Source organism: Mus caroli, unplaced genomic scaffold (assembly GCF_978045245.1).
Source record: "Mus caroli unplaced genomic scaffold, Mus_caroli_1 scaffold_3, whole genome shotgun sequence".
NCBI classification, from domain to species: Eukaryota; Metazoa; Chordata; class Mammalia; order Rodentia; family Muridae; genus Mus; species Mus caroli.
Window position 1 is genome coordinate 57,390,656 of NW_028227258.1, and position 12,991 is coordinate 57,403,646.

At 44.4% G+C, this 12,991-nt stretch overlaps 2 protein-coding genes across 2 annotated transcripts in view; both read right to left on the reverse strand.

The window, feature by feature from the left end:
- Positions 1-1,022: 1,022 nt before the first annotated feature.
- On the reverse strand, positions 1,023-8,614 carry Bcas2 (BCAS2 pre-mRNA processing factor). The gene is made up of 7 exons (XM_021157954.2): positions 8,467-8,614; positions 8,292-8,384; positions 6,949-7,019; positions 5,787-5,948; positions 4,636-4,686; positions 2,475-2,555; positions 1,023-1,491 (listed from the first exon to the last, which is right to left on the reverse strand). The coding sequence occupies exons 1-7, from the start codon at positions 8,557-8,559 to the stop codon at positions 1,365-1,367; spliced, it is 678 nt and encodes a 225-aa protein (XP_021013613.1). The 5' UTR covers positions 8,560-8,614; the 3' UTR covers positions 1,023-1,364.
- A 1,762-nt stretch (positions 8,615-10,376) lies between these two features.
- Positions 10,377-12,991, reverse strand: part of Dennd2c (DENN domain containing 2C) — a 69,446-nt gene continuing 66,831 nt past the window's right edge. Inside the window, exon 19 of the mRNA XM_021158857.3 lies at positions 10,377-12,419. Coding sequence (XP_021014516.1) covers positions 12,388-12,419 — 32 coding nt within the window. The 3' untranslated portion in view covers positions 10,377-12,387. The remainder of the gene's footprint in view (positions 12,420-12,991) is intronic.

Genomic DNA, 12,991 nt, shown 5'->3' on the forward strand with positions numbered 1-12,991 from the left:
ATGACTAGCTCAAGACTGCCAGTAACACCTCTTGCATCACCAACTGCTTAACCCTCACCCCTAGCACCATCAAGGGACTTATGATCACAATTCACACCATCACAACTCAGAGGACCATAAATGTTTTAGGCCACAGGACTGCCTAAAGTATCCTTATATACACTGCTAAGGGTGTAGACATGCTCATCCCAGAGCTAAATGGGTAACGCATTGGTTTGGCTGCCTGTGTTCCATCCCACAGTGTGTCCATTGTGGATCTAAGAAGCCGTATGCTGCCAAGTACGATGACATTGATAAAGTGAACACGCGAAGGGCACCCTGGGCTACCTGAGGACAAGACTGTCTCCACGATCCCACCTTTGATGCGGGATCTGCGTCACCTCAGCACCTTTGTCAAGCTCACTTCCTTCATGGCCTCCAAGGAGTAAGAAGGCCCGAACCAGCCCAGCCATCCCAGCAGGACAGAGAGGGAGACAGAGGCCCCTGCTGCTGGAGTCCCTGTCCCAACTCAGCCCAGCCCCCACATTGAGCATCTCCCACTGCAGCTGGCCTTTGCTACTTTGTGGGTTCTTCTTTCTCCCACCTTTTATCCTTCTGGCCTTCACCGCTATCACTAGTTAGGAAAGAAGGAAAGGTGAGAGAGAGCGAGAGAGAGACTTGAATCTAATTTTTCTTTTCTTCTTCTTTGAACATGACTACTCACAAACCACAACCAACACTGCCTCTTGGAGCCTTAGACTTCATATCCCTGTGAAAAGTTTCCATTATCCCAAATTGCAGAAACTACCTGCAGCTGGCAAACCATGCCTCTACTAGAGCATGAGGCACATCAGTTGCTTTAAAGCAGCCCCATGTACCCACACCTGGGATTAAAATGAAAACATATCCTTATATTTCTGCATTTTTAAAAAAGATCCCAAAATTCCACAATTCTCACTACACTTATTTCTATCATAGATCCCTAGAAAGGAGCCTCATTCTTTTGAATACCATCAGTAAAGTTCACTGTAGGCACGCATGAAAATGCTTAGAACTGTAACTTTATTCAACAAAACCACAAATTCAAGGCTCCCAGCTTCCTGACCATGTTGGATGCCTCAAAAATAAAGGAGCTTCATTACAAAATCTGAAGCCTTAAAAAAAAAATCTGCTACAAAATGTCAAAATTATTCTAAAGTCATACTCATTCTGAAAATCAGGTTTTTATAGCATAAAAATAGCAACATGTTGACAACTTTATTTTGCTAAGACACTCACATAGAAGCAATACAACAATTTACATAGTCCATGGTCTCTAACCACGTAACCACCACAGTCGCTGAGTCCCCGCTGAGTCTGCGGAGCCCATGTTGCTGCCTGAGTCATTAGAAGTCTTGGCGGATGTTTTCCTTGTTGGCCTCCCCGTGCTGCTGCTTGATCTGATAGATCTCGTTCTCCAGCTGGACAATCGTCCGCTCAATCTCATAGTTCTTACTCACCAGCGACACCCAGCTAGGAAAGAGAGACAAAGAAAAAGACAGAGAGAAGAGGGAAAAATGAGCGGATGTAAAATTTCTTGCAGGGTTTATCTTAGACATATGTAGTTTCACTAAGGGCACTAACATTTTTAACTTTCCATTAAAAAAAATGTGAGGGACATTATGGGAAAGCAGGGGAAGGGTACACAGGGGCTCTCTGTATTACTTAAGTTACCCAACAATCGTCTCATGATAGTTACCTTAGGAAATCAGCAGAAACAAGAGACTCAGGGGGACAGAAGAGACAGGAAAACAGCATAAGATTAAAAGAACACAGGCAGAGGTTTACACAATGGACAAAATTCTGGAATTGACAAAAGAAACCACCACCACCAAACCCCATGGCCTTAAGTCACTATTTCCTGTAACTAAATCTCCAGGACAAAAGTAAAGAGCACTAGCGTGGAGAGAGCTGTGAAAGGCGTCGGCACGGACAACACTCAAGATGGAGAGCGTGGTGAGAAGATGCTGTGGGCAACGGAGAGACAGGGAAAACAGAAATCCGTCAACAATCATCACCACACTAGGCATTTAACCTTTTTATAAAAAGAGATGGTGTTACTGTGTAGCCAAGGCTAGCCTTAAAGTCACAATCTTTCTTCCTTAGTTCCAACATGTGAGGACTAAGGCACTTATGGGCACACATAGCCCATACAGTTAGGGATTTCTATAAATCTGTGTGTGCAGAAGGCTATGCATTAACAGGGGCAAACAAACTAAGGCATAAATTAGGCAAAGTATGAATTTTCCTATCTACAACATTGCCGGCCTGGAGTTGGGGCTGTGATGCCAGCACTGAGCAGTAAGTCAGCCCTGGCTGTGGTCAGTTACTCTGTATGCCTCTCCCTCCTCAGCACACAGCAGACATGTGAATGGCCCTTCTGTGACTCCCACGCAGTCCACGCACACATGAAACACTTGTACATGTACACATGAAACACGGAGTCACACACTCACTTTGACTCCATTTCCCTCAGCTTAGATCCAGCTGTAAGCTGCATGTTCTTTCGCTGCCAGTTCAAATCTTGAATGTGTTTCCTGTAAGAAGTTATTTACACAGTTCAATGATGCCTAACACAACAAAATCCACAGAACAATAGTACAATAGAGCAGCTTTATACTCTTCAGTGCCCACACATAACTACAGCTAGTTCTAGGAATTAACTTTATCTTAATTGTTTTCAATTACAAATTTCATAAAATTTATTCATGTGGGAGGGAGGAAACAAACAAACCACCAACCAACCAACATATTCCTAGATTGCAGCCTCCTCCTTCCTGGACTCGTCCTGGCTACAGCTGTGGGCTGTTCCGTGAGTGCCACACTACACTTCCAATGCTTATTCTACCCAACATCCACACTGGAGCCTAAGAGCCATTGAGAGATACTAAGAGCACGAACTGATCCAATTACAGTGGTTAGAGGCAGACTTAAGGTGGTGGTCGGATTAGATAAGGTTATCAGAGCAAAACTCCAAAACCTGAATACGAGTGGCTTCATAGAGACTAGATCTCACACATGCAGCCCTCTTGTCTCTTGTCATGTGATTCCAAGTACCATGTTGGGATCTGTCCCTAAGGGGGTTATCAACAGACCCAGTTCTTCAACCTTGAATTTCCACAACTGTAAGTCAAAATAAAGGTCTTTTCCTTCCACCTTACCAAGCCTGTGCTATCATTAGCAAGAGAACATGAACTAAGACAGTGGGTGTCCTTTCAGGTTCTTCCCCATATGTGTGTATGTCTGCAGTGTGTTATCCCGATGCCCTGTCTAACTCCCAAGGTGTTCTTTCCAGGTTTGCAGACTTGGGAGTTGTAGAGGATGTTTTCAGGTTTCAAGCTTATTTTTACCTCCACTTTGGTACAGCAAACTCAGTGCCAGATGCTAAACATAGATCAAAAATATCACAGTAAATTCTATTAACATTACTTAGTATTCTAATAGCTATTCGTTATATGGTCTACCTAATGTCTAAAACCAAAACCACTTTAAAAACAAAAATGCAGCCGGGCGTGGTGGTGCACGCCTTTAATCCCAGCACTTGGGAGGCAGAGGCAGGCGGATTTCTGAGTTCGAGGCCAGCCTGGTCTACAAAGTGAGTTCCAGGACAGCCAGGGCTATACAGAGAAACCCTGTCTCGAAAAACCAAAAAAAAAAAAAAAAAAAAAACCAAAAATGCAAAATGAAAACAATGTCTTGCACCTGTAATATACTCCGCAATGTATTACAGCGTATGTGAAGGTCTGCGCTATCCAGCCATTTGGTCCTGCAGCCCAAATCTGCCAGCCCTTACACAAGGAGTTGGCTCTCCCAAGCTGTAACTATGAAGGTGTGTCAGCACCTCTGGTTGGAGCCCAGTCCATTTCAGGTTTCCCTGTTGACTGCTCAGTGACCCCTGCTGACCGAAGTATGTTCAGGGACAAATCCTTCAGACCACAATCATGTTCCCCTAGATGGCTTTTCAAACAATTTTTCACCATGTAGCCAGGCTGTGAGCTCAAACTCCTCCTGACTCAGCTTCTGAAGCACCAGGCTACAGCTGTATTCCACACGTAGCTCAATCTATTAGTTGTTCAGAGGTTTCCTACCCACTTCTCATAAACCAGCAGACATTCAAGGGTGTCTATCCAAAGCATACCTTCAACACATGCCACAACATGCAAGGCTTCCCTTCAACACATGCCACAACATGCAAAACTTCCCTTCAACACATGCCACAACATGCAAAGCTTCCCTTTGACACATGCCACAACATGCAAAGCTTCCCTTCAACACATGCCACAACATGCAAAGCTTCCCTTTGACACATGCCACAACATGCAAGGCTTCCCTTCAACACATGCCACAACATGCAAAGCTTCCCTTCGACACATGCCATAGGATACAAGCTTTGATTTTTTGCTATTCCCTGATATCTACCTCTTAGAATATTATAAATTTCTATTTTTCTCAAAAGTAATTATTTTATACACACCAACATACATGATTAAAATTACTTAACAAAAGTGGAATTTTTACTTTCATAGGACTACATACATAGTATTAATAGTTTTTCTTCCCCTCTCTATCAGAGGCTAATCTAAATTTTATTCAAACAGAATAAAAAAACCAACTTACCTTAACTTCTGAAGCTCTTTCTGTGCATGTTCAATCATATGAACGAGATTTCTAAGGAAGGAAGGAAGGAAGCACAGACACCTTGAAATCTGGTAACGCTGAGGAAGAATTGCCCATTTATATACTAAGCCATGTTTTTCTGCTAAAAATCTAAAATCTGGAGATCTGTGCCTAGAATGTCAGATAATTCATAAACATTAGTTTGTTTAATTCAGTACTTAACTGAATTTGATTTTAGCTACTACTAATTTGCAGCAGTTCATAAGCATGCGCACAGCAGTGAATGACGTGGGTTGCTGGCCCACAGCTAAGGCTACAGGCCCGCTCCACTTAATTTCAGCTCTCCAGTGAGCACCACAGTGCAGAAGTGCTGGGTATTGATCTATTAATAAGACAGGGACTAACTTTGTGGCCAGGGGAGGCTTTGTGTGCTTAGGCTAGCCTCAAATGTGCAGCAATACTCCTGTGCGTTCAAAGTTGTAAGAGGTATGTGTGAGAGATGTCTATGTGTGTGTAGAGATACGTCCCCTAGGAGAAACAGTACAGAATTCCTTGACTCTGTGTTCAGGGGACACCTTATTGCTTTATTTTTTGAGGCAAGATCTCACTCTGGAGCCCAAGCTGGCCAGAAACTCATGGTAATCCCCATAGCTCAGCCCTGAGCGTTGCTGCTGGGCAGTAGGTGAGCGGCCGGCCACCCTGGTCAGGACTTGAAGTAACATGGCATGTGACTACGAGAATGCATTATTTAAGCATCTGCACATTAAGGATTGCATTCTATCAAGTGATACTCTGCAGATCACCCTCAGAGCTCATTGTCTCATACAGTACAGTGAACGTGGTGGCAGCTATGTGGATGTAGGATAGCTCAGCATTAGTGAACTCTAAGGTAGGACCCAAGGTAGCAGCTGTTCGTTGGTGTAGTTCAGAGACAATCCCAGGTCAAATCTAACATTATTGTTATTATTTTGGGTACAGGGTTTGCTATATGAGCTTAGGATGACTAAACTCAAAATATAAGTCAGGCAGGCCTTCCTCCACACCTTAGCTTCCCAAACCAAGTGCTGGAATTAAAAACATACCACACTTTAAAAGTCACTAGCAACTTTGGGTGGGACAGGATAAGAAAGAAAAGGCCCAGCGCCTCTTACTCGTTGTACACCTTCCAGGCATTGCATCCATGCTGTGACATCAGCTCCAGATTCTCGATCCGGACCGCCTGGTGCTCCAACTGAGCCATAGAATTGTTTACACATTCTTGCCAAGCAGTAATGTCATTTTTTTGACCTGAGGAAGGGGCTGGAAGTTCATATCTGAAATTACATAACAAATAAACCAATGCATCTTTCAAAGCCTTCATCACTCCTTCCAACAGAATTCTCATGGACATATGCCCACTACATAAAGACAAAGACACAAATTATCAACTCCTGACCACACATGCACAGAGACCAAGGATATAATGTAGATCAGGCAGTACAAAGAAACCTGTTAGTTTGGAAACTGATTTACAGATAAAACAAACAAAAAAACCCATTTTCATAAATGTGAACTAGTTAAATGAGCTGTGACAGTCACCAAGACTCTCATGTCTCTTGCTCCTATTTGTCTATCATGACCTTTCTTAGGTAAAGTCTAATTATCAGCTTAAAAAAAAAAAAAAAGACTTTTAAAAGATTATTTATTTATTTCATGTACACTGTCGCTGTCTTCCCACACACCAGAAGAGGGCATTGGATCTGTATTACAGATGGTTGTGAGCTACCATGTGGCTGCTGGGATTTGAACTCAGGACCTCTGCAAGAACTGTCTGTGCTCTTAACAACTGAACCACCTCACCAGCCCTTTAGGCAACTTTAATAAAAGCTGATAAGCAGTGCTGGAGAGATGGCTCAGCAGTTAAGAGCAGTGACTGCTTTTCCAGAGGTCCTGAGTTCAATTCACAGTAGCCACATGGTGGCTCACAACCATCCATAATGAGATCTGACACCTTCTTCTGGTGTGTCTGAAGACAGCTACATTGTACTTACATATAACAATAAATAATTTTTTTTTTCCTCAGGTTTACACAGGGTTTCTCTGTGTAGCCCTGGCTGTCCTGGAACTCACTTTGTAGACCAGGCTGTCCTGGAACTCAGAAATCTGTATGCCTCAGAAATCCGCCTGCTTCTGCCTCCCAAATTCTGGGATTAAAGGCGTGCGCCACTATGCCCGACTGGTACTCTCTTTTTATTCTCACTTCCTACCCACAGCAGCAAACACTCTTCCAACCACTGGCAAAGCAGCAGTTACCATAGCTCAACCTCATCTTACCGTTTCATGCTGAGTAATTCAATCGGTTGTCGAGCAGCAAGCCTTTCAAATTCATTTCTCATTATGTCTGTCTGATGCATAAACAACACAAAGAATTAGTAACAGGATCATGCTGAAAATAATGAATGCAGTTTACTGAGATTTTACACTTTGTACTACACATTATAGTGAATCTTTTCCTTTCTCAATTACTACTCAAAAAAAAAAAAAAAAGGATGCTAATATTTGAACCCAGGACCACTAGACTATACTCTCACACACACCCCAGTTGAGGTTAATTCTATCTAGAATCTGAAGAAATAGGCATACTCTTTAATTCCATATTCTGCCCAGGCACAAAAGGAGGTGGACATAGAAGAGTCTACCTCTCAAGGATTAACCCTAAACCAGCAGTTTTCAATGTCCTACGGTCAGCTGTGGAACTCTGAAAACAGCGTTAACCCCAGCCCCACGTCATGTTGTAATTCACAACACACAACAACAGTCTTTGAATCATTTCAGGAAGTCTCCACTGCTGCATGACAATCTGACACAGTGTAAACTGTGTGGGTATAGAGTAAATTGTGAAGTCACATGATGTAACATGGACCAGCGCTTGGATCTGGGACTTGAGTTTTCAATTAATTTCTGGGTTAGTACTTTTTACTCTTGCCAAATTTCTTGCAGCTCCCACATCAGTTATGAAAACCCCCACTGAGGAGTCACAACCCAGTTTAAAAACCTGGCATCTAGATCCGAAGGTATCACACATCCCTGCGCATGGAGCAGTCTCCTTTCAGTCTGAAAGTGCTTCTAACAACATCTAAGTGGTGTTTTGGTTGTACTTGTAGGATAACCACTTAAAAACAGCATGCAGTTAGACATGCTTGTTCAGGCATTCATACACCTGTTAACTATCTGAGACTTGGTACAAAAGAATCTCCCTCCAGGGGTGGCAAACAGTACAGGTACTTAAGATTATAAATATTAAAATCTCGTGAGTCATACCTGTTTTTGAGTGGACCTTAGAGAATAAAGGGCCCTTTTATGAAAGGTACTATGACTCTATACATACACACACACACACACACACACACACACACACACACACACACACGGAGGTGCACACTCTTAAATCTGCAGAAACTAATGAAGTATTTCGCAGGTTCTTGTAGTACGAAGCCCGTGACAAGCGCATCTGGCGGTTTCGAACCGACTCACACCTACATGGCACTCAGTACGAGCAGCAGGCTCCAGCTAACCTGGAAGGTGGAGTTCACTTTACACAGCTAAAGTTCCCCACTCCCATATCAAAGTCCGCAAGCCTCCTGGCTGGAGTGCTGGGTTCAGGACGCCACACTTACTTCAAAGGCAGAATAATCCGGAGCCGTTAGGTAGCTCAGGTAGTTCTTGGTAGGTCGGTATCTGCGCGTCTCCTCCTCCACCAGGGCCGCCGCCTAAGAACGAGAACAGGCCAGGGTCGCGGCGGGAAAGGGCGGCGTGCCTCCGGCGGCCCCGCCGCACATGACCCGCACTCACCGCTTCCCGCACGCCTGGCGCCTCATAGCCTTGGTCAAAATATGGTAGCGCATCTACCACCACCTCTCCGGCTACCAAGCCCGTGCCCGCCATCCCGCGGCACTAGGCTTCAAGAGCGCCTTCTGAGTCTGCGCAGCCTCGGTTCTAATTCCACTGCGCCTGCGCCTGGAATGACGTCACACACGCCGCTGGCTTTGGGGCTTCGATTCGGGCGCACGCGCAGTTGGTAATTATAGCCAGTAGGCTCTAAGCCTAAGCACCATATGATGGCATGCCGGGGTGCCTTTCTTTGTATGGGTGCCGCGTGCTTTTTTTTTTTTTTTTTTTTTTTTTCTAGCGCTCCCTTGCTTTATCCTCATTTCGCAGCCGGTCCTTAAGAATGTTCTTTTATAGAAACTAGAAATGTGCGTCTATTTTCCAATTAAATTTTTAGATCCAACAACCTGAGGGGTGCAGCTCAATGGCAAAACCAGGTCAGTCCCCAGCACTGCAAACACCTCATCCCTTCCAGGACTGTAATTATAACTACAAAATGCCTCATTTTAGAAGCTCTGCCTTGGAGTGGAGGCAACTCAGGGGCGAACTAGAAGCCCAGGAAAAGGGAAACTCCCAGGAATATACTAGGGTGACCCTAAGACTTGAAGCAACAGGGGATATAGGACCTGAAATGGCCACCTCCTGGAACCAGGCAAGACTTCCAATGGATTGATGGGGACACCAATCTACCCACAAACCAAAATTTGTCCTGCTTACAAGATGTGTGGGGATAAAGATGGACTAGAAACTGAGGGGACGATCAATGACGGCCCAACTTGAGACTCATCCCATGAGAGTGAGCCCACCCCAGACACTATTCACGCTCTGCTACACTTCCAGACAGGAGAGGCTTCGCCCAACAGCTGCTGGAAACAGATGCAAAGATCCACAGCCAAACACTAGGCAGAGCTCTGGGAATCTTGTGGAAGAAGGGGAGGAAGGAATGAAGGAACCAGAAGGGTCAAGGACACCACAAAAAAAACATTCAGAATCAACTAACCTGGTCCCGCAGGGGTTCACAGAGACTGATCCACCAACCAAAGAGGCTGCAATGGACAGTCCTAGATCCCTTACACACATGTAACAGATGTGCAGCTTGTGTGGGACCCCTAACAGCTGGAGCAGGGCTTGTCTCTGACTCTGCTGACTGCCTTTGGAACCCCTTCCCCTAACTGGGCAGCCTTGTCTAGCCTCAACAGAAGATATGCCTAGTCTTACTGCAACTTGATATGCTAAGGCTGGTTGATATCCACGGGAGGCCTCCCCTTCTCTGAGGAGAAAGGGAGGAGGGGATGGGGATGGGAGAGAAGAGAGGGAAGGAGCAGGAGGATAGGTGGGAGGGAAGGCTGCGATCAGATGTAAATAATGAAGAAATCCTGCTATTTTTTGTCTTTAGGGCCTATACAAAACCCAATCATTTTTGCCTTTAGGATTTGTGGTAATAGAATATTACTCCACGTTGGCTCTCAACCCCTCAGGCTGTAGTTAGCATACATTGATTTGATGACACATAGCATACAGTGATTTGATGATAACAGCCTCTCATACATAGGCTTAGGGATTTGAACACTCAGTCCCCAGCTGGTGGCGCTGTTGCAGAGGTTTAGGCTGGAGAAGTATCAGCAGCTGGGTTACTTTTGCTCTCTGCTTTCAAGTTGCCCTTTGAAAATGTGAACTCTCCCGCTACTGCCTTCATGCTTCTCCACCTGAATTAACTCTCAGCCCTGGAATGTAAGCCAAGGCAAATGCTCTTCTTTAAGGTGGTTGGTCAATGTTCTATTACTGCAATAGAAAAGTAACCACTACACATCTTATGTGCATTTGTTTTAAATTCTCCAAGAGATCTGTGGGAATTTTTTTAAAATGCCTTTATCTGTAAACATTTGATAGAAATATTGAACAATTCTTTTTACAAACATATTTAGAATTCACAACATTTACAAAAACAAATTACAACAAACTCAAGGAAAGGAAGCAGCTTTAGATTTTAAGAAGGTAAGACTCTCCCAAAAGCAAAGTCTCCCTGCAGAGGGACAGTCATGATTGACCACAGTAAACCCTCCTTCCCCATCTTATAAACAATCAGTTATGAATTGTTCCATCGGGATTGGAGTGTTGGAAGAGAGGAAATGAGAAAGCTGTCTGGGAGGAGCTCCTGTGGCACCGGTGAGCTGCACTAACATTTGAAAGGACAGGCTCAGTTCTCTTCCCTGGACCCACGTGTAGGAACTGTATTGCACAGCACCAGTCTTAAATGGATTCATTCAGACACACTTGTATGAGTGACAATGATAACACTGTACAAGTCAGTGAGTTGTATCCCAGTACAACGAACAACACTTTCCAAGTCTGAATGAATATTTTCCATGCCAGGTAAAGCAGTGGGCAAAGGTTAACAAGTGACATTTACCACAACCTCTCTCACTTACCAATGAAAACTGCACTCTCACTGACAGACTCCCTTTCCCAGGTGCTACTCCTACTTTAGATTTTCAGCATCTGGTTGATGAAGAGGTATAGGCTTAGGAAACACTAAAAACTCACACCGATGTAAAAATAACCAGTGTGGCAGAGCACACAGAAGGCCCTGGGTCCTATCACCAGCAGCAGAAGAAGAAACAAAGGAACAAACCTTGTCTAGACCCCTATAGCTCATCAGAGCCAAAAGGAAGCTCTGGTGTGCTCCACAGAGAACTTTAAACATCACTATAAAGAGTTCATTTACAGCTGTAGGACTAACCAGCTTTATATGTGTTCATAAGTCAAATGTTTGGCTTAGTTCTTTCTTGTATATAACTGGCCAAATTCCTTAGCTTCTCTGAACTCCAGTTTCTTGTAGAATATCATGAAGCTGATCTAAAGCTTGAATAAGATGACATGTAGATTATCACAGTGCTGCAAATTGTAGACACCAAAACTCAGATAGCTATGTCCTTAAAAGGACATTTTAATGTTGGCTCCATTCCATAAAGCATAATGCTGACATGTGAGAAGCAAGCTATCCCAGCAGGACACGTGTTCTGAGGAGGCCATGCCTGGTGTCTGCCTTTTTTTTAAGTTCTAACATGAGTGAAATTCTCCAAGATAGGACATGGGACAAAAGGGGGTTTATCAATGGTGACAGTATTGGAATTAGAAAGCACAAACCGTCCATGTATTTAAAGCAACACTGAGAATCGTGTGATCATGATGTCCTCCATGTCTGTCTCCCTAGTACCTGAAACTCTCATTATTCTCCTTATTTCTCTGTCAATCTCATCTTTGCATTGTTTTTAGAAAATGCAACACCAAGTGTTTCTGAGTCTCCTCCTTGTAAAGGACAACCACTTTCATAGACCAAGCACAAGGCAGAGGTTCTTGTACCCATCAGTAACCAAAGATAAAACACCACTGTAAAAATAGCGTGCCCAGGCATGGTGGCGCACGCCTTTGATCCCAGCACTTGAGGGGCAGAGGCAGGCAGATCTCGGTGAGATCTTTGAGATTTGTGACATCAGGATTTGAGGCCAGCCTGATCTATAGAATGAGTTCCATCACAGTCAGGGCTATAGAGAGAGACCCTGTCTCAAAAACAACAAACAAACAAACAGTCCCCACATCAGAAGGAGAAGAGGGCGCACTGGTTCTAACTGCTCCCAGGAGAAGAGAGCGCACTGGTTCTAGACTGCTCCCAGGAGAAGAGAGCGCACTGGTTCTAGACTGCTCCCAGGAGAAGAGAGCGCACTGGTTCTAGACTGCTCCAGCTGGTCTGCAGCAACAGGAGAGTTTTCCAAAGTCTTTCTCCTTTTACAATCACAGATGTTACAGGGCTCTCCCGAGCATCCGGATCCTTGGGAAAACACTGTCTTTGGCACTTCCAGTTATGCTTAGAATGAAGAAAAGATTTCACTTCTTGTGAAGAAATTTCATTTTGCTTCCTGGAAAGAGAAAAAAAATCTTTGACCTTACTTCCTCTTCATCTGTTGTACACCCGAGCCAAGGGACTAACAACCTGGCCATTCAGAACCACTCCGGAGGTTAGCTGCCTTGTTAAATGCTCTCAGTATCATTTTTGAATAAGTGTCTTCCAAAGTCCTATGTGTAAGAGCTTGGTCCCCAGCTTGTGGCACCATTGGAAAGTAATGGAACCTTAAAAAGGTGGGCCCTGGAGGGAGAAGACCAGGCCATGAGTGCCTTCCAGATACTTGGTCCCTTCTTTGCTCTGCTTCCTAGCAGCCAAGACACAAGCAGACTCTTCTACCTGTGTCTTGCCGCAGGCCCCAAAGCATCTGGGCCAATCAGCCATGGGCTGAAACTCCCCACACAAGGAGCCCAAGTAAGCCTCCAGAACAGTCGCCAACCTTCCTAACGCAGAGACCATGTAATGCTGTGGTGACCTTCTAACCATAAAATCATTTTTGCTACTTCAGAATTGTAATGTTGCTACTGCCATGAGTTGTAAATATTTTTGGAAACAGAGGTTTGCAAAGGAGTCATGACCCACAGGCTT

Coding starts and splice junctions, on each gene's coding strand:
- Bcas2 (XM_021157954.2), bottom strand. CDS start 8,559: ATGGCGGGCACGGGCTTGGTAGCCGGAGAGGTGGTGGTAGATGCGCTA. Junction 4,687..5,786: donor GCCTGGAAGGTGTACAACGA/GTAAGAGGCGCT, acceptor TTCCTTCCTTAG/AAATCTCGTTCATATGATTG. Junction 1,492..2,474: donor CTGAGGGAAATGGAGTCAAA/GTGAGTGTGTGA, acceptor TCTCTTTCCTAG/CTGGGTGTCGCTGGTGAGTA.